General features: G+C 33.2%; 1 protein-coding gene across 1 annotated transcript; it reads right to left on the bottom strand.

The window, feature by feature from the left end:
- Positions 4,332 to 21,110, bottom strand: LOC109325645 (probable mitochondrial-processing peptidase subunit beta, mitochondrial). Its single transcript, XM_019558125.1, has 10 exons — positions 21,103 to 21,110; positions 9,108 to 9,754; positions 7,627 to 7,791; positions 7,366 to 7,503; positions 7,130 to 7,281; positions 6,928 to 7,036; positions 6,438 to 6,536; positions 5,391 to 5,456; positions 4,773 to 4,880; positions 4,332 to 4,657 (listed from the first exon to the last, which is right to left on the bottom strand). The coding sequence occupies exons 2-10, from the start codon at positions 9,750 to 9,752 to the stop codon at positions 4,571 to 4,573; spliced, it is 1,569 nt and encodes a 522-aa protein (XP_019413670.1). The 5' UTR covers positions 9,753 to 9,754; positions 21,103 to 21,110; the 3' UTR covers positions 4,332 to 4,570.

Here is a 22,776-nt window from a genome sequence, read left to right as displayed (position 1 = left end):
TTATATATTTTTCTAAAATAACTTATCCTTCCTTAACCGGGTTGTATTTTTATTCTATCCAATTATGTTGGTTTCTTATAAGTATTTTCAAATATATTCTTACCAACCAAATAGGCAAAGAAATTATGTGTCCTATGTGAAGGGCACATTATGTCTACATGACAGCTATCATCTATACATAAAAATAGACATACTTAAAAATAAATAAATATAATAATTGTGACATTATTAATACCTAGAAAATAAAAATTATTATTTAATATATAAGAGACACTAAACATTAATTAAATTGTAAGGTTTAAACTATAAGCAATGATGACATATATGTGGAAAAACTTCTGCTTCTTCTTTGTCGGAGCCATTGGATTTGGATTGAAGTCACATTATGTATGCAAAATACATTAGTTTATTTATTTATTTTTGGTATAACTAAGGTATCATTTTATTACATGGATAAAGAAATATTTTTTTGGAGTATATTAGTATATATCCTAACTAGTGTCGCTTCCAAGAATCAAACATTTAACATTTTAGTTTATGTAGAGATTCAAATAGATTTACATTATTAGAGACTAACACTTTAGTAGTAAAATACATTAGTTTATGAATGAATGTACATAACAAATAAATTGAAAGCTTTTAAGAGGAAAATTAAAGAACAATAAAGTCAATTTAAGTTGTACTTCACAATGAAGCAAAGAAAAATGTAAAGCTCTTGCATCAGCAATTTAGTTTTTTATTTGTGATTGAAAGGAAAATAAATATTTTTTCTTAAGTAAAAAGTAAAGTTTGCGTAAGCAGAATATAAAGTAAAGATACTTAAGTTACTTACAGCTAGCATAGAAAACAAATAATTTTAGTTATTTATTTGGAACCATCATCTATCTTTGTTCACATGCGTGGGACTTTTGACAAAATTGTTCTTTAATTAATTAGAAGATTATCATAATTCATATGTATATGCGGTGTTAGCATCATATTATTAGCATTAGGAAAATGTTGAATGTATATTAAAATAGGAACATCAATTAATGTTTTTTCCTTCTCTTATGTATTTTTTAAATAAGTACATAAAAATATGATAAAAAGAAGCTAGACAAAGTAAAGAAGAAACACACAACTAATAAGTCTCAAAATAGATTTTGACCCAAGATCTTAACTGAAATTTATAAGCTTATCAAATTATATAGTTACCCAGTTATTCCCTGAAAATGATAAATAATTATGATACGTAGAAGAAAAATCTCACATATATATGCTAAGAACAACTTTTTGCTTGTCTCGTCTTTAATCTTTTACTATTATCTTTTAGCTAACTCAACACTTTAATTATTATTATATTTCTGATATGTTAAGAGTGATCTATGCATCAATCTCAACAATTTATATTCACCTTTTATATCTATTTGCTTTTACTATTAGTATTTTATCTCTTACTTTTTTTAAAACAACCCAATAGTGATTAACTAGAATCAGGATCTTCTTTATTATTAGAAAGTTCCTTTTTTTTTTCAGTGGCAAAACTATCAAATAAAAAAGTATATATATCATATCAAAATGTTTTTTTTCCAATTATTTTCTATTTATTACTCGAGAAGATTTTTACTCAATTAACTAAGTAGCATATGAATTTTTAGGAACCACAGTAGTGATTAGTTAAGAAGTAGCATGTTTTTAAAGAACCACCTCGTTTGTTTTCGTTTGGTTTATCTATTTCAAGTTTTCAACAACAAAAAATTTCAATATTCATTCACTTAAAAGTAAGTTCAAACAATTGAAACATTTACAAGTACTGAAATTTTTTAAAAATCTACATAAGTTCATATTTTATTTATGTTCAACTTTAACACAAAAATATTTTTCATTTTATGATTGAAATAATAAAAAACAATAACTTGATTATTAAAAAATTTAGGATGCAAAACGATTAGTTGCAAAGCTAAGACTGTTTTAGCAACAAGTTGATAGTTTAGTAGTGTAAAACTTTATAAGATATCTAAAATGACTAAAAAGTCAAGTATTTAATTCCTATGAGTTATATTCATTAGGAAGGACAACCACGAACTCGAAATTGATCAATTTCTTAGCCAAAGGTGAAATTGAATTGATGCAAGACTACTTTTACTTATTATAATGACGGGAAAAAATTGATTATTGTTGCAAATTGAAGTGATGCAAGAAAAAGTCACCTCAAACCAACATCGGATCTTAGAGTAATTCATGTCAAACTTGATACCCTCCCTGTGTATTGAATTATTAGTTTTTGTTACTACCAAAAATATTTTATCACCTAATGAATAAGAAATTAATCTTTTTCAGGGTATGTGATTATTTCTCTTAATAAATATCGCACAAAAAAATCGAACATTTGACATTTCAAAAATCTAGTAAGACCTTATATCAACACTGTACTAAATTAGTGGTTTGAAGAAGTGTATGATAAATTTGAAATTATAGACAATAGATAAGCAGTATTGTTAGGAGATGAAAATGAAACGGCGTGTAATAAAATAAATAAAAATTGAAACTATTTGCACATACATCTACCAATGATAAATTTATATTTTGAGACATGATTATTAATCAACGGAAATTCATAGTTAATAGTTTTACGGATCCGGTTATAACCATGTTTGAGGATCACGGGCTTTGCCAGTAACATGATATTTTTGTAAATATTGCATCATCTCCAAAATGGTCCCTTCACTAACAACTATAACAATATGTAAATCCACAAAAAACCCATCAAATCTTTATTTACCATCATGAGTTGGAGTACTTGGATCATGATTCTTGTGTTTAAAAACCATGAATCATACTAACAATGTGTTAATCTAGTAGTGCAAGATCTCGCTAGATCTTCGGAACAATCAAAAGGTCAAAGGTTTAGCTTCTAGGAGCGACATTTATTAGGAGGAAGTAGTCACACCCCAAAAGGGATTAGTTCCTTACCAAAAAGTGAGAGAATAATTTTAGTAGCACATAAAAACCATGAATCCTAAGGTTCTTTCTTTAATTGCTTCTAAAATTACCTCTAGATCTCATTAATAGATTCAATCAAACACAAGGCCCAAAAGGCCGAAACCATGTTCAAACCTTAACGTAAAAATCCAAGCAAAGCTAAATAATTTATCCATATCTATGAATTAGGTCTGATTAGATGATTCCTTAAACAAGGACCAAACCTTAATTAATTTCATTAGGTGAGAGTCAGTTTCATTATAAACACATAAATATTAAATAATTTCAATAAAATCCCTAATTTTGGAATCTCGACTCATTAAGACCTTAACCATCACCCAACCAAGTGTAAAGATTTATACAGTCAATATTTCATTTACTATTTATTTGTATTACTTTTATTTAATAGTCAATGATGATAAAATATGAATAGTGGATAATACATTGACAATGTAAAAAATTTATACTGTTAGTGTATACGTCTTTTTCAGGCAATAAATACACAACTTCAATTTGGTTTTGAGAAGGGAACTTAATGTTAAAGAAGCACCACTTCAACAACAAATGTCCAATTTGACTATTATGATTGTTAGGGTCAATTTGAGTCGGAGTTAGATGAAGGGTGAAGTTAGAAGTGGAGTAATAGAGACCTGCCCAATAATCAGAGATTGAGAGAACAATGAGTTCATGCTCAATTTGGGTTGACCTTGAGGAAAGGCGGCAGCGATGAATCAACCATGAAGACAGCAGGGCGGTGGAGGCTATTCCGAGGGGAAGAGAGATGGGCGGCAGAGGCTATACAGAAGAGAAGAGCAGCCACAACATTTTTAGAGTATATGAAAGAGACTATTTCCTGTGTCGAATAAGGAGGTATCCTAACCGAAACCATACTAATCATCGAGCCTATAGCGCCGCCATTTGAATACCCACTATAGCCATTCCTAAGGCTCGAACTAACAATCTGATAGCCAATTTTTCACTCCAAATCTATTGGCCAAGCCACTGGTTGTTTAATTTAAGAGTATTTACTCGAAAGCTAGTCACAGTAGCTTCAGCGCAAATGCTCATCCGATACCCCGATACACGCCTAGCCATATCCCTTAACTTGCTTTCTATCTTTTCCCATACATTGCTTTAATATTAGATATCTTATGCGACACAAGCATGAAAAGCAAACTACTTCCGTCAATTACCTTGAAAAACATCCTCAAAAGTCAAACTCAAGTACTAAACAATTTAAAAATATAGCAAATCAATCAGGGTCAGATTATTCAAACTCTATCTGTTTCAATGCTGGGCACAGAAATTCATCCAACTACACTATACTTAATCAGTGACTTAAGACTTCGAAGTTCATGAGAAATAAAGCCAACTTTTCGGCAAATTCCTTTTCAATACACAGAGTATAGTGAGATGCCATTTACATCATGACAATAGCATACTTATTTTTGCATGAACGTTACAAGAAAGAGGTCGGTAACAAATAACAATAAATAAAAAAATTGACAGCCGAAACAGCCATCCAGAGGCATATGTGGAGTAAAACTGGAACAAAAATATTATGACAGACCTCTCAGAAAGTTGAACTGAAGCAGAAAACTAAGACGAACTAATAGCGGTTCCAGTAGGTTCTACGCCTGAACCAGTTGTAATCAGGCAAACGCTGAATAGGTCCTATGGCAGCAATAGCAATATCCTGCAGGGGCAAAGCATGTTATGACCATAAATTTCGAAACATGAAACAAAAAAGAAAGTTCCAAGAAATATCATTGGTGTCTCTAATACTGAACAAGTTATATTTCAAGTATTACCTTGTCATAAATAAATCGGTTTGCAACACGTTTAATTGTGCTTGCGTCAACAGCATCAATTCTAGCGAACAATTCAGCAAATGGGATTCTTCGGCCATATGTGAGTAGCTGAAACATTGACAAAAAATGAAACATCAAAATAGTACATATGTATGTCTACCAAAAAGGAGGCATAACAGTTAGTACAAACTACAAAGTCTAAAAAACTGTGAGGACAATTTGTTTCAATTAAAATTTAGTGCAAATGTTAAAAGTTTAAACATTGCCTCATGACAAAGCTATTTACAATGGACATGAATAAAAAAGGGCTTGTTACACAATCTGGTCCAAACTCCTCATTCTCAGCCTGTGAATAAATATGTTAATACTTATTTTCTACAGACTAAAAATCTGGCATTGCAATCAAAATTAAATAGAGTACATAATTATTAAGACAATTTACCAACTTTAATTAAATAAGACTACACAATCTACATTTTCTAGAAAACCAGTTTTCATTGTCATCTATCACAATTCAGCTTAAAAGTCATTGAAATTTGAAAACAGTACACAATGAAGTTCAATAAAGATTCTCCTGTCTTCTCTCTATGAAGTCGTGAGGTATAAGATCTACTGTACCTGGCGCCCAATATCTTCTGCCACTGGGCTTGTTCCATCGATGTGAAGCAGCAGTGAAGATTTCAACTATAAAAAAAATTCAGAGGTGACTATAGCACTAAGAATAGGAAACAGAAATCAATTGAAAGATAAGCAACATTTAACATAATTTATGATAAAAAGAATGAATGTTAGTAATAATTTTAAACAGTCCAAAAATTTAAGTAGCATATATAAGTGTAGATAGAACACCCCAAAATGAACTTCTGGCCATACCAAAGGTGATAATGTGTTGTGTTCGCAAGAATTATGCACATGTTTTACTTAATAGAAGTTAACCGCCACATATTTTGCTTATATGCAGTATAAAACTAGTACATTGATCATGCTAATCGACATGAGCACAGGTAGATGCAGATGGTAAGTATATTTCCATACATTAGAAAACAATTTCCAAGAAACCAAAAAATTGGATAAAAATGGTTCAAAAATTTAAATTGAATAAAAATGTGTTTGCAATAATAATTGGGTCACACTCTACCCCCAAATCAAGGTCATTGTGGATGGAGGTTGCCCAAGCAAATATAAATGGTTCACTGCTCATAGTCTCATACTAACCAATGTGGAACTTTAACACTTAATAAATCCCCCTCATGCTTGGGACCGGACATCTAGTGCATCAAAATTGCAAACTGGGCATCTACTGTGACCCAATATCTTAATAACATTTGATAGCATTTTAGGATAATTGGGCCTAACTTCAAATTTATATTATAGGGAGAGAGTTTTCCATGACATTATAAATGGTTGATTACTCATACTCACATGATGCACTGGGCATCATTGCAGCAGTATGCAATGGCTCCACATGAATGTTCTATCCCATACATGTAATTTTAATTTTGTTTATTCCATATATAACACTATAAACAGAAACTATGTCAAGAATCAAACTCAAACGAAGTAATGATGCAATGCACAATCCACAGTCCCTGAGGGTTTAATATGTCAATCATGCAGATGCAACATAGTAAACTAAATATAGCTATTTGTAAATGAGGCGCCCACCTGATTACGAGCACGTGTAACATCATCTTCTGAAACCCGATAAGCCAACTTGGTTGTCTCATACATTATTGCATAGGACAAATCATCCAAGCAATCAGGCTGAAAGATCAAGAAATTAAAATGGAAAAAGAATCTGAGAAACAATTGAAGATAAATCAAGAAACTTTGAGAGCCAAAGAATACACAAGACATTGCATCTAATAAATAATCTAAGCATTCTATTATTTCAAAATCAAACCTATTAATCTATCCACCACATTACAGAGAAAGATGCTTATAATCATTATATTTTAGACAATAAATGATAATAAAATGAAACTGGAAATCCATTAGAAGAAAAGGATGAAAGAAAGCCAGTAAAGAAAATATTTAATTCAGAGAAACTTGAAGAGGTGTAAATGTTCTCACGAGGCTTAACATATAACAAAAGCATTATATGTGCTACTTTGTTTCAACAAGAAGTTCCCATAAAAACTACAACGAGAATTACCTTAGCAACAGCATAAACACCAAAAAGACCTGTGTCCTTATAATTGGTGTTGAAAGCCATCATGCTTTCTGCAACTTCATTAATGCCAACACGCTGTGCTAACTCAGAACTGTTTATAGTTAAAATTCATGAATTTAGTTAGTATTAGGAGTATTTCTTAGTTGATTTTCTTTTGACAGGGGAGATTACTCAAGTCGCATACCCCATATGTTTTCCAGCTCCAGCTGTCTTATTCCAGGAACCCAACAAAGCTTGCATGACCATAAGAGCAATTGAATCTGGATCCTTCCAAGATGCCCCTTCGAAAGCTACCGCAAATTGCGCAAGGGGAACATCAACATCAAGTATTCTAACCTATTTTTCATGAAAAGTAGATGGAAATGGTTATTAAATTTGTTATGACGACAGGTTTAGATGTGCTCAAATATATATACCTACCTCAGAACCAGTAAAGATTGCAGGCTCTTTTTCAACTAATTGAGAAGCTGTAGTGGGATCTGATGACAACTTAGTAAACAACTTCTTAACTTGCTCAACAATATCTTCATGCTTAACAGCTCCAGACGCAGCTATCACCTTCGAAAGCAGACCAACATAGGAAACAACCATCAGACCAACTATCTCTTAAGAATACTACGCATCCATTAGTATTTACTAGCAAGATACAAACAGACAAAACCTTGTCAATTTTCAACCTACCATCCTAGGAGCAGTGTAGTGTGTCTGAATGTAGTTCTGAAGATGATCTTTGGTGATTGTCTTAATGTTCTGAGCAGGTCCGAGAATGGTTCTACCAAGAGGAGTGTACTGGAAAGCAGTTGCATGCAAGTGATCGAAAATTACTTCTTCTGTTTGACCCTCAACCTGCAAGCAGTTTCATACAATAAACCCTTTAGAAAAAGAATAAGAACCTCATAGAAGTCAATTTGGAAGAAAATATACGGCAGCTAAAAAGCTAATAGAAGAAAAGAAGAGTGATGCTATATACTAATGTACTCAATACTACTCTCACCAATGAGAGAGCAAATATTTCACCTTAAAAATATAACACAACTTAAATAGATGTCAGACTTATGCTTTTACCAAGACTTACAATTCATCACAGGCTCACAGCAGTCAAGGGAGGACTTCATAGTTTGAATTACAACCTAGAAATCACTACTCGGCTACTATTATGCCAAACACATGGAACTAAACCCTATTTCATCAATTGTCAACTATCATCAGAATTTTAAGAAAAACAACAGCACTACAAGAAAACAGCTTTATCATAAAAAATGTAAATGTAAATAAATGAACTCAAACAAAAGCACGTAGTTCCACATGTCAAGACAACCACACAGCAAGGCTAAATAATAAGGGATAAAGACATTAAGTGCTATTGACAATAAACATAAAACACACTTGCAATCATTCTTAGTTCTCAACAGTAAAAAAATAAGAGCTTTATACCACAAAACACAACACAAAAAATTATTCAATTTATTGGATCCCACTTTCTCAAATCAGTGCCTAAATAGAAGCAACAAAACCCCAGACATAAAATATATCTTTTTAAGAAACATAAAAAATGTGTTTTCTTACTACAAAGTAAGCAAATTCAAAACACCCAATACTGGCACAAAAAATATCATCTTTGAAATAAAAACTCAACAGTGCTGCTAATACAAACATGTTAAAATCAGTTCAAAATTCCAACCCAGGAGACACCCACTTGCACAACTTCACATAAAAACACAATGAGTTGCAAACTAAAAAATTCACTTCCAATTCAAACACCCAACAACATATAGAATACCATTTTTCAATCCACCGAGTGTGTATTTTTAAAATCAGCTTACTTTCGGTTCAAAATAGTTTATATTATAAATTCTATTTTATGAAACAAACAAAAAATGTGTATTCTTCCTACAAATTAAGCAAATCCAAACACCCATTGAACCCTTTTGCACAACATTAACATCCATAAAAACAAACACCTAATTTTATGTTCAAAATATCCTATAATCAAAATCAAATCTTTTCAAATAGAAGCTAAGAAAAATGTGATTTATCCCAACAAATTAAGCAAATCCAAGCACACAATGAACCCTTATGCACAAAATTAACACCTTTCAAATTAAAACATATAAATCCAAAGAAAAAAAATCTAAAATTCCACTAATCAATCATCACAATACCTCTTCCATTTCCCTAAGGATCACATCACGTTCACGACTAATCCGATTCTGATCAAACTTAGAATTCTGCAAAATATCAGCCAAAATATCAAGCGCCTTATGAACATCATCATGAGCAACTTTTGCATAATAAGTTGTTTGTTCCCTGGATGTATAAGCATTAAGATGCCCTCCCATATTCTCAATCTCCTCTTCGAGTTCGCGGGCATTGCGTCTTTCAGTCCCTTTAAAGATCATATGTTCCAAAAAATGCGCAGTCCCATTACTCTCCTCGGTCTCGAATCGCGACCCCGCATCGATCCAAACGCCAACGGTGGCAGTCCTGGCGGCGAGCGATGACTCGGTCGCGACTCGGAGACCGTTGGGGAGAGTAGTGATGCGGGTTTCGGGGGCGGAGAGGATTTGGGTATGATCGGAGAGGGTTGGGTGAGGAGAACCGTGTTTGAGAAATCGAGGGTCTGGGTTTTCGAGTTGTTGGAGTTTTTGTTTGACTGATTCGGCGAGGCGATCGTAGAGCATGACGGTGGGGGAAGGAGGAGAGGGAGGTGGTGGGGAAAGGGAGGGAGAGGTGGAGAGTGATCGGTATGCGGCGGAGACTCGCCGGTGGGAGCGGCGAGCCGCGGTGAAGAGGTGGTTGAGGGACATGGCTCCGCGCGTGAGGGAGGCCTTAGGGTTGTGTGTGGAAAAAACAAAATGTGAGGTAAGAAATAGTTAGTCTTTATATAATGAATTTAATCCATAAACGAGTTTTGGTTCAAGTGTACACGATTGATTCTGCTAGAAGAATTAGCCTCTGGTAAAAAAAGTTTTCTTACTTTTCTTTCATTTAATATTTATCGTTAATTGATAGTCCCAATGGTAATAAAAAATAGAGATAGATAGTAAACATAAAAAATGTTATAAAAAAAGAGGATTTTTACTTCATATATTAACGATTAAATTCTACTAAAATTAAATAGTTTGAATTAATGAATAAATATGAATTATTTGATTTTTTTAGAATTTATAACTAAGATTTGGAGTAAGTTTTTTAAATTTATTCTTGATCTTGATGTAAGTGAATTTCCTCTCTAGATCAAAATCAAATTTTCCAAAATGTTTGTTATAATAAGGATTAAGATGTGTACTATAAATTAATATTTAAAAAAATCATAAAATAATTACATTTTGTTATGTCATTGAATCTAAGATGCTAAAAATGTAGTATTATATGAGAAACAATGAACTTACTGTTCAATAATTATTTACTCGGTCAAAATCCTAATTTTAGCAAAAAGTAGTCTCACATTTACTAAAATTTTGTGATATTGGATCTGATGATCTGAAATGTTTTCCTCTCCCAAGTAAACTACATTCCCCTTTGAAAATGCTTATTGACATTTTCTTTTAAAGCAAAAATAAATTAAAAATAAAATTTGGATCCCTTAGTTGTAAATGTGGATAGACATCTTGGAGTAAGAATAACTTAATTTATTGATGTAATGAATGTATATAAATTATGAAAATCTTCCATACTTATAAAAAAAATATGTGTCATGTATAATTTTTTTTTAAATCGCATAAGATCCTCTCACCCAATAATGTTGTTCATGTACTCATAAATTCAGGGATCAAACATAAACTTCATACCTAAGTGCCTTAAAAATGATTAATAGTAGTTTTGGCCACCCATAGGATCTTACTCAAGTAGAGTAGAATAGACCTTTAGTGGATTAAGAGTACATGTGGTTTATATATAATGCTACATACTAATAGACATTTGAATATCAATATATATCATTCAAAAACATGACGTTATATATATTGAATTAGAATTAAATAGATTTAAATTGAGAATCAATATTTATATATTTTTATATGAGAATGGTCTCAAAAAATATTATGAGATATAATTTTATAATGTAATTATTTGGTCTTTTCACACAAAAAATCATACAACAAGATATGAATCTTTCATTTTTAATATTGTTGAAAAAGATAACATCCAACTTACCTTCATCAAATTAGCAACTTTAAAATAAAGTAATCCAAATTCATCTTATATTATCTTACATTTCAGTTTTCTATTTATTCCATTTTTTTTCACATTTCCAAAGTTTTTGTACAATTCTTTTATTTTAAAATAGACAAATGTTCAAGATATGTTGAAGAAAATTTAGGATGTCAAAGCGGAAAAAAAATATTTTTAAAACACATAATTGATATATTAAAGTAAACTATGCTAGGGACCAACGGACATTGATTTAAGTGGTATATGCTTGATTCTTCTTAAGCAAGGTCTTGGGTTTCAGTCTTGAGAATAGAAAAAATACTTGCTGGGAAAGTTAGCCCCATGTACTTATGGATATTCCCGACTCAGACAATATTACTTCCAAGGATCACTTTCCAAAGCAGCTTTTTGTGAACTCATACCACCACCATATCTGCATAACACAGTATAAAAGTCTTTGAGGCATAACCAACACACCCCGGAATGATCCTCTCTGAATCAATGTATGTAAGAGAGAGGGAAAAAGAAAATGCTCAAAACTTCAATTGATTCATTGGCCCATGGATATTACTTCAAATTGTTCATATATTTGGTTTGAACTTTTTTCAATTAAGAGATTCTAAAATAGGTGTGTACATGTATGGGTAATCAAGTAGAGTGCATTTTAAAAGATATTAATCTGCAAAATTTAATGTTGCTGATTTTTACTAGTTTCTTTCATTTCAATTTTCATTTTGGAAATATGCTGAACTTTGTTGAGAGCCTTAAAGCTATGCACATTTTATGCAAAAGATATAAATGCAGGAAAACTTTATCTTCAACTTTTATCTACTCTCAAAATGGTGTTTACTAAATAATAACTTTAGCTTGGCTTGTGGGAAAAACTTTCTATGCTAAATTGGTTCAATCATAACTCTACAACACCAAATCCATTTACTACATGTTTACATTGGTGATAGATCACATATCTTAATGATGTCTTATTCTCTGTCTCGGACCTATTAGATATTGTCATATATATAAAAAAACTTCTAAATCTTCTGGGTAAGTAACTAATCCATTTCGGGGTACATGACTGTCTCTCCCAACAAATGTCACTTCTAGAACCATTAAGTCATCCTGAGTGATTATTAAGATCTTATTAACCATAAAGTCAACCCTTAAGTCAATTACAAATTGAAAACCAATGTTTAGTTCATAAAGAAGTGTAAAAAACAAACACACATTTCCCTGATCAAGACAAATAAAACAACATTATGTATTCATGCAGAATGATTAAAGTTTTGTTTTTCAAAAAGATCCCACATTTACATAATTACATTAACACTGCAATCTACGAACATTAACAAAGAGTGTGCATGTGTGCAATTACGGTGTAAATATTTATACACAATCATTCTTCATTTGTATTATTTTTATTTAAAAATCAATGATTAAGAATGAATGGGATAATACAATGACAATGTAAAAAACTGTTACACTATCATTATATACATATCTTTATCTTAAAGAAACAGAAACATGCAGAGGAAATGAAATGTTACCTTTTGCCAACAAAAAAAACCAAATGTGGAGAAAAAAGAGAGAGTTGTAAATAGAAATACAAAACGCAAAAATGGGTTTTGGTTGTTGGTATATATTAGATTGAGGGTAGATAGAATGGAAACAGTAGAAGAAGCTTTGGAAGTGGGTTCGATGAAAATGATGATGTTGTACTTTTATGTGAAGTAGTTCGGAGTTGTTGGACACCTTGGAAATGTCCTCTCAATCAAAAGTTGTTTCTTTCTTCATACACTAGCATTCAAAGATTATTATGCATAGTATATTATCATCATTTATTATTATTATTTTTAAAGAGTTAAAAATGATAAAACATAAATGGTAAAAAATACAGTACTAACATATAAAATTCATATAACATTAATACATATATTTTTTCTTTAAAGTTATAGTGTCTTCAAAATTAATCATAAACATCTTTAAAACACTAATTTCATTCATATTTAGTTTCTTTATGAGCTATTTCGGATTTTCCGTCTTAAATTCACATGGCCATATAAAATGGTGAATGGAGCTATAGTACAATGGTGTGTAGGATATGTGCAATGTACCACCGTGAAATTTCAATATATATTTTATTAAGTATGTATGTAAATAAGAATTAATTTTAGAAATTAATGGGTAATGATTTAGACTAAATCGTAGTTGAGTGTTAGTCTTATTTTGTGAATTCCTATTTTTTAGTAAATTTTCGTAATTTTCTGTGACGGAAAGTTTTTAAACTGCTGTCGGACCCAAATTCGTCTGAATTCGGCCCAATAACGTGTTTTTGAGTTCTGTAGCTCGGAATCAAATTTTGATTGCACCGTTGGCTTCGAAATATTATTTCGAGTCAAGATAGACATCAAGTTTGTCCATGACGCATTTATAAATATTTTTCACTCTAAATTCGGTATTTCGAAATTCTAACCGTAAACCGAAATCGGAAGAATTTTATATAAAGTCCAGTATTAGGCTACAATAATCGGACATGATTTAATCGTGAATGTTTCGCCAAAGAGATCACTTTCACTTTCACGAGTGAAACTTGCTTGGCAAGCAAGCAAAAATACTCATATCTTACACAAAACCCCTTAAACCATTCATCCACCCATTATACCATTACTCTTTGAAAATCTTTGGTTTGCCCTTCTCAAATTTGATTCATTGCCTTAAAAGAGCCCCTCTCACTTGGAGAACCCTTGACATTTCATTCTTCCTTTTCTTCATTCAGATTTTCTCAAGAACTCCAAAGTAAGTTCTTATTTCTTCATTCTTCATCTCTTAGAAATCTAACCATTAGTTGTTTATGAGATTTTAGTATGATGTTTTCAACCATAAAAATTTCTAATAAACTTCCTAACTCTTGTTATACTCAAGAACTCGAAAAATGGGTTTTCGTGAATTTTGAAAATTATTATTTTGAAACCATGAAATCTTGCTCATGGGGCTGTTTTAGTGTTTGAAAATATGCATGTTGTTGATTTTGATGAAAGGAGATGATGATGAAATCAAGGTTATCTTGATTTAGAATGTCGTGTTGAGTATGAGATCAACCCTTGTAAAGAAAGTGTTAAAATGACCATGAACACGATAGGAATCATGAACGAGACTTCCGAGTGTACAGGATAGTTCAAAAATATGAATCTTGGATCAGATGAATGAAAGTATCGGATGTTCTTAGAATAGATTAACATGATGTCTTTATCTTAAAGTAGCAAGAAAACGATTTAAGTCGCAAATCACTGATTGGTTTTTGTGTTTAGTTTCGAGGCGTTCAAAGTCGGACAACCTACCCATTCACGTGAATGAGATCAGCTGTGCTACAACCTAAGGTGAGGGAGAATACATCGTGACATAGTGGTGTCCAAATATGACACCCGGATCTCCCAACTACCTCAAAAGTTGGGAGTTATAATGTTTTGTTAGAAACCTGTACTTAACCAAATGATTTCGTGCGTGGATGAAGTACGGATGATTTCTTAAGCTATATGTCCTAAGATAGATTAAAATATCAAGTATTGTGGTAGTTATCGATGAAGGAATATCACTTGAAAAACTAAAATGCGTAGGGATCGAAAACAATAGAGATTTTTGATCCGGTGGCCCAAAAGGGTGATGAAGTAGTCTAGGCTACTGGGCACCCCTCGCCTGGGCGAGCCACTCTCGCTTGAGCGAGTGGTTCTCGCCTGGGTGAGGGTCATGCAGTGTGTTTCTTCTATTTTGGGCAATTCTGGTCGCCTGGGCAAGACCCATGGGGTGATTTTGGACCAGGTTTTGGTGGATTTTTTGCTTGAGCGACATGCTCTGGCCCAAAGCGAGAATTTGGCACATAATTGAGTCTGTTTTGATGCAATCGTCGCTTGAGCGACAATCTCTCGCTTGGGCGAGAGACGTACAATGTTTTTTATTGCTTTTGATTGGTTGATTGCTTAGATAATAACCCTAACTTGGGTGAGCAGTATCTTTAATAATTGGGAGAGATCGTGGTTTGAACGAGGAGCCCGATGCCCAAATCAACAAACTTATACAGTTAGTTACCTTTGTTCTTGCGCCTTATTCAGGCAAGGATTCCGACGATGACGTCGTGAGCAAGGTGATGCCTAAAAAAGATTACATGATACCACATAGCGAGACCGTCTGACCATAAGAGGCTTGGCCATGTGGTCGTCTAGGATAATTCAGCGATGGTTCGTAGTGGTAGTGATGTTATTCCTCTATTACATTGTGAACACTCAATTTCGTCCGACCTATAAGTAAATGTTTTTTTAAAACCAATTCTTGTGTCACTGGAACAAATTATGATGATGTATAAAATTAAATTATCACAAGTTAGGTTGCAACATAAAATATATTGCAAATACTCATTGAGATGCAAACAACTCATTTTTTAAATTTTTATAAACAAATGGTAGTCATTGAATTAGTTTTAATACACAAACCAACTACCGTGCTAAAAATAAAATTTTGTCCTATTTTGTCCCGGTGTTTTGCATTCACCAACTTTTTTTTTTGAATGATATTTTTTGGACACTCATTGTTTTCCGTCTTTATAATCAACTTCAAAGTATCTGTTGTTTAATTATGTTATTTGATCTTTAAGCTTTTTAATCTCCATAAACCAAACTTAAAACCCAAACAAATTTAGCTTATAAACCAAAAGTGATTGAAAATAATGCAAACAAAAACATTCATAGGTGTTACTAATAATCATTTGAGACCCAATCCATTGTAATTTCCTGCCAATACATTTATAATCCAAGAAGGCTAGTTCAAATATAAAAAAAAAGGGATACTTCTAAAGTGCACGTTGATCCAAACCATGATTCTTTTGTCCAGGAATTGCATGAGTTCAATAATAACTTTATAAATTGTATGAATGATTTGTAATGTTATACAAGCCTAATGCAATGACGGAAACTGAGACAGAAACCCATATTATCATAAAAGTTTGCTTCTTCTTTGGTCCTTGAAGTTGTGGCAAATAAGAAAGATCAAGTGTTAGTGGTAGTCCATTCATCTCATAGCTCCAACCCGTGATGAAATGAGAGCCAGCAAGCAAACCAGTTGATGCAATGAACCCAGCATATAGAGTAGCATGAAATATTGTTGAAAGATCCATAACAAAGGACAAGATTGGATTTTTGGGCTTGGAAGAAGTTGGAGAAATAGTAACAACTGCATGCTGCAGTAACAAATGCATTGGACTGTAAGCTATTGATGTCAATTCCAACATGGTTAGCCTCGATATCACCAAACTCAAAGACTGGAACAAATATCAAACTCAACAGCAAAATGATGATGATAAGAAAGTTACCAATATCAGATGAATTAAGAAGACCAACACATTAACCACGGCTGTTACGAAGGCACACCAAGAATCAGAATGGTATAGAATATGTTGCAAATGCACTAATGATCAAGATAAGTGTAAGAAGTAATTAGCCACCAAAGGCAATCAAGAGTCATTAGGGAGGCATGAATCAGTCATTTCAGTTACAATCACATATTAATATTTTCAGTTACGTATTCCAGCAGACAGCTAGTAACAGCCCAAGAGGTTTTCAGTGAACCCTCAATCAATATAAAGAGAAGGCAATACAACCAGAGAGAAAAAAACAATGAAAATCACATACAAACAATAGAAGAAAAACATAGACTACACAACAAAGAAAAGCATTATATAACAACCGGAGAGGATACCAATCACAAGTAATCAGAATACATAACCACAAGAGAAATCAGCCAAGAGATAGTGCAGTAAAGCATCCAGAAACAAAAACCAGAAACGAGATTGCAACAAAGCATGAGACATCATATATCATAGCAGAAACCACACTCGGGAGGAGTAAAAAGGAAGAAGCATAACTCAGGTAAGCACTTAAACCATAAAAAATTTATGAACGTTCCTTGCTTTATGTGGCTTATGCATTAGACTTATAGGATTAATTCGTAACCATTGCTAATCAGTCATAACATAGAAATACATATACATATACTGGAATGTAAAAAGCATAATTGAACTTTGTTTTAGCCTATATGTTTCCATCAATTAGTACGATCAATAGGATTAGGCAAAATCTCAGTAGAAAAGGGATTATTCCCTTGTTATTACTAATCGGAACCTTAATGAAGTTCATACAACGGGTAAGGATTCATTGTAAATAAAGGAGAATGATTACCTCTCCTCTGATCTGTTGCGAATGATCGTTGAGGGGAGGCGCCTCGACTTAGTCGACATGGTATAGGTCTTCGGTATGCCTTAATCGGTTCTGGCTCAACCATTAATGACTCCGGATCATCATTCTGTAAAGGCCAATAGAAAGTGCAGGAGTTCATAAAAAATAGGAACAGAGAGTCAATAGAAAGTAGGAAATTGACAAAAAAATAAAGCAATGATTACCCGATTCGGAACCGCCGTAACCCATCGGAGGGGGGCTGAGCCGTCGTGAACCACCCGATTCGAATTCGGGGTAGGGGCATCGAGACCACAGCGTAGTCAAGAAGCCTTAGGGGATTGACATTATTGTCTTCCCCCATCAATTCAAAACCGACATCGAAGATGATAAAAATGGAGTTAGAGATTTCGATTCCCCCTTTACTGCGAGGGAAATGGAGAAGAAGAACTCGCGAAGAAGAAGGAGATGCATCATGTAGCTACAATCAGCCCCGTATCGTCACCACCGTGAGTACACTTCCAGTGCCGCCGATTGGGAAGAAGGAAGAATACGGATTTCACCCCCTGGCCCACCGCGTGAGAGAAGATGAGGATGAGGGTTTTCACCTCTTGATGTGTGTGATGACAACCACGACCCCCCTCCTAATATCCTTGAACGTGAACCTTGTTCATTATCATCAAGAGGGCAAAAGAAAGATAGAAGACAAGCCAAGGGAGAAGCAGATTGAAGAAGTAAAGGCATTATGGATTTTGGGATTTTAGGTTCCAAAAGACCCGTATGCCACACCCCTGCACTTTTTGTTTTATTTTGCTTTTGATTTTATTTGTGTTTTATCATATTAATCGTTTTTTATAATCTTTTGTTATGCTTAATTCTATATATAATTAAATCCAAGCAATCTTATCAATTAATATATAATCAAATCCAAACAATCTTATCAATTCATATATAATTAAATCCAAATAATTCTTATCGTGCAATTCTCTATATAATTAATAAGCCATTTTATCATTTAAAATTCTATATATGTAAATAATAATAAGCCATTTTATCATTCAAAATTCTATATATGTAAATAATTATAAAAATATTAATAAGGAATTCCTATAGTAAGGTTATGGTTCGAGTCGTCTCTAACTCCCATAGAAATGAGGAGAAGGTCTACGACCAACACTATCTCTAAACTATTAATTCCATATATACATATATAATAAACTATTTTATCGTCGAACTCTATATATATAAATAATTAGAAACTATTTTACCAAGTAAATCTCATGAGATTTCTATAGTGAGGTCACGGTTCGAGTCGTCTCTAACTCCTCTGAAAATGGGAAGAAGGTCTACGACCAATACCGTCTCTAAAACTATTAGCTTCATTGAATCGAAACAATTACATATTTTGAACAAAATTCAAATTAACCAATTCAATAAACTAATACTTCTAAAACCTATCGGTATTTTCCAAATCATTAACAATCAACCAAAATAGCGAAACCATTTTTGAACTAGAAATACGTAAGCTTTGATCCCCTTAATAGGGGTACGTAGGACCAAAGTCAATATTGTCAGGCTCAATAATAAAAAATAAATAATTCTAAATAAATAATTGTTAAGGGTATAAAAGTTCATGTTATTAGCGAGGGTACCGTTTTAATACGGGCGGACGGGGTGCTAATACCTTCCCCGATCCGTAATCGACTCCCGAGCTCAGAATCTCTGCTTAAAGACCATATGATCCTAATTGGGCTTACCATAGAGTTTTCTACGTTTTAACCGCAAAAAACGTAGTGGCGACTCCAAATCAATGAGAGAGGTAGAAATCGAGTTCGCCTCCTCCCAAGTCGTAGAGCCGGTCTCGAAAATCGGGTCGCGACATACATGATGACGTAAGATCGGGTCCTACAAGAAGCCTTCCTTTGGGAGATGTCCTAGAATGGGTCGATCGATATAAAAGAATGATTAAAAGATTTAATCGGCTAACTTCGGTTAGTGTGCATACTCATTTTGAATAATGAAGTAGTGGAGAAGAAATTTATGGAGACGAACGAGCCTCACGATGTTGAGAGGAACGACGATGGCGGTGATTCGTCAGCAAAGTCTTGAGGGTGAGTCTAGGTGAGACGAGTCCCTTGTATTCCTAGATGAGGTATTATGTTAGATTGGACAGTTCTCACAGCGCAAACTAGACGATCTCTGACAACCCCCTCTTTGCAATCAGGATCAATGAGAGGCATTCCCAGAAAGTGTTTGATATGACACCGTCCTGAAATGGACAATTCTTTATAAGAGATTAATCATATATCCTTGCGAGGAATAATTTTTGGTCCACTCAAATCGGCTTGTTGTGGGACCTGTACTCTTGGTTATTTCCGAAGTTTATTGAGAAGATATTGGTGTAAGAATAGGTCAAATAAACATAACATTCATACATTGATTTCATGGATATTAATTCTCATAGTTTGAGATGTAATATCATTCATCATTTGCATTTATGTATGCAAAAATATTGTGTATAATCACGCCGTCAATGAATAATATTCATTAGATGTCTTACTCCCTTTTCTTCCTGCTTGTCTTTGGTTCGTGTCCTCGTTCAGATGGACCGTACCGTGAGGATTCAGAGCTACCGATGCTCGATGTCCCAGGAGGGGACATGGAGTAGTGACGGGCACCGATAGACCTATACAGGCCCTTATGCCTTAGAGCTGGAGATGGTTTGTGATGGATCTATGATGCGCTTCCCCTCACATGATGCAGACTTGGAGGCTTCTTTCACCTTATCTACTCGGAGATTAGCACCTATTGCATCATCCATCCAGTCTGTGATTCCTCACGGACCCACTATTGCAGGACCATCTACTAGGAGACGAAGTTGGGACGACGTGCTCAAATCCCCACTTGGAAGGAGAGTTGCTCAACGGACGCTGCCCGATCTTCAAGCAGATGTGGGAGCGGGAGGTATGTCGTAGGGTGCGTCCAATGAACCGAAAGAGGAGATGGAGGCTGAAGAGGAGGAGCTGGAAGCCAGAGAGGAGGACTATGTGGAGTTAGTCTGTATAGAAGACTCAATTGAGGTGGTAAACCTCTCATCTGATTCTGAGACAGAGGATGACCCTAGCGAGTATCCTAGCGCACCCGCTAACACTGGAGCTAGTCACTAACAGTCATTTCCATTTCTATTTTGCTTTTGAATAGGGTATTTGTGTATGGTACTTTTTAATATGTTGAATAAATTGGTTTACTTTATATATTTTCAGTTTAGACAAGATTTGATTCCGATTTGTTTTTCGTACAAACGTTTTCCGTTATTTTCAATAAAGAATTATTCCACGATATATTAAGTGGCTTTTGGTTACCATTAGGTAACTATTGTTGTCTTTTCTACAATTTATGTTACTTATCGTGATGTCCTGAAAATGAATCAAATTTAAACGGAGGAGTTTTACATTACAAAATTTTTGTATCCATTTTTGGGCAATATTGTTGGAGAAATTTTTGGAGCATTACAAATAAGGAACATCTCCATTAAATCACATTTTTGACATGAAATTATGAGTAAAAACAACCAATTGCCTCTCCATTAATAGAGAGAATCTTTGTTCGTAGGATATGGTTTCAAGTGATTTAGATAAGATGATTCCTCGTTTTTCTTAGGGTTTGTTCAGATGTTGGATTTTGGAAGGAAAGGATAGTAAAGACTTGAGAGTCAACTCATAAGTGTATTTCATGGTTCCTAAGTCTTCCATTTTTTCATTTTCCTCTAAAATTCAACTCCCAAAGAAACCCTTAAGGTTTGGAGGAACTTAGATGGATGATTTCTCCACTATTTTAGGATTTTGAGGAATTGATAGTGTGATTTTGACTTTGGTAGTTTGTATGATATATATTTTATTTTAAAGTCTTATACTTGTAAGCCAAACATGTTTGTCAATGGTCTCAACTTAGCCAAGGTGGGTCCAGAACATACTCAATTAACTTTAAGAGTTAAAAGGTACATACATAACACACATGATTTAAACAAACTTATTGCCAAAAAATTCAGGAAGAAAATCGTATCCATGATTTAAACAATATTTTCTAATGTTGCTAATTGTAGATGGTTTAGTGACTTACTTTCTCCTCTTAGCAATTTGGAGACTTTCATAATAGACCTTTTTTGTTAGTAATTGACTTCACTTGATCATGATTACTTCAGGTCCATTTGGCTAAGTGTGTTGCTAACACAATTACTAATAATGCATTCAGAGTTAACCTTCCAAGTCCGACATTATATGCAGGGGGAAGTCCACCACCAAGAACTAGATTAAATTAGTTCTAATCTTGGTCAATTTACCCTTTATCATAAATGACTTCACTAGTATATTTGACTAGTTCTTCTTTATAGGATATTAAATCTGTGTCCTATAGATACTAGTCCTATAAAGTATGATAAGACAAAACATCAACATAATTTTAAGCTAACCAATAAATTGGCCAAATAAATTATCAAATTAGATTGTGATAAACAAGTATAAAAGTTTGTTGAATCTACACAGGCTTGTTTAATATTAGTCTTTCAATAAAAAATTATTAATGTAAGTTAATGTAATAAGTGTTATTAATATTGTGTCGATCATCAGACCGATCATGGTATTGGTATAATAGTATAGTGTTTCAATCGGTGGTTCAATAATTAAACTACATGCCGATTCAACCGGATAATCATGCTTATAAATTTACAATTCATATTTATATTCAACTTAAGATTCTCATAGACAAACAACTTTAACACTTCCAGCATCTAAATTGGAAATATAAATATCAAACCACAAATACTTATCCCACTTAATAAACTCAAAACATGGTTTACAACTTTAGCTATATATCATACTATAATACTATAAGTCTATAATACCACTTTGGTCTTTGGGCATATTAGGGTTTATATTACAACAGTAAACATGGGATGATTTATACCACTTTGAAAACTATGTTTTGGTTTATATCACTTTAGGTACCTATGTGTTGGTTTCCTTTTTCTAACCAGAACCGTAAAGGCCTAACTAACTAAACATTAATTAGAATAAGAGAGAACCACCTCAATTAGAGAGAACTAGAATGTCTTATGTAAATATTAACTTTGGGTGTGTTAACAGTGACGATCTAGGATCTAGAAGGTAGAGTATGCAACATAGGTTAAAATTAAAATAATAAATATCATCAATTATAAAAAATGAAAATATTGATGTCAAAATTACAAAATTTAAATATATTTAATCAAATAAAATATATATTTCATAACTAATCTCTATGTGATTTCACATTTTGAAATTGTTGAAATATATTTACTTCGTTGTCAATGTTGTTGAACACTTCTAATCAATTATAAGTCACTAGATAGTTATTCATTCATGCATCTTCCATTCGATTACACAATCTATCTTTTACAATTTTCATAGTTGGAAAAACACTTTTTAAA

Source organism: Lupinus angustifolius, chromosome LG13, assembly GCF_001865875.1.
Source record: "Lupinus angustifolius cultivar Tanjil chromosome LG13, LupAngTanjil_v1.0, whole genome shotgun sequence".
NCBI lineage: Eukaryota > Viridiplantae > Streptophyta > Magnoliopsida > Fabales > Fabaceae > Lupinus > Lupinus angustifolius.
This window is presented reverse-complemented; position numbering and strand designations above follow the sequence as displayed.

What these genes read in the sequence shown, in the direction of transcription:
- LOC109325645 (XM_019558125.1), bottom strand. Translation starts at nt 9,752, where the DNA reads ATGTCCCTCAACCACCTCTTCACCGCGGCTCGCCGCTCCCACCGGCGA. An exon ending in ACTACACTGCTCCTAGGATG is followed by an intron (nt 7,504 to 7,626) that starts GTAGGTTGAAAA and finishes CTGCTTTCGAAG; the next exon opens with GTGATAGCTGCGTCTGGAGC. An exon ending in GTGTTTATGCTGTTGCTAAG is followed by an intron (nt 6,537 to 6,927) that starts GTAATTCTCGTT and finishes TTGATCTTTCAG; the next exon opens with CCTGATTGCTTGGATGATTT.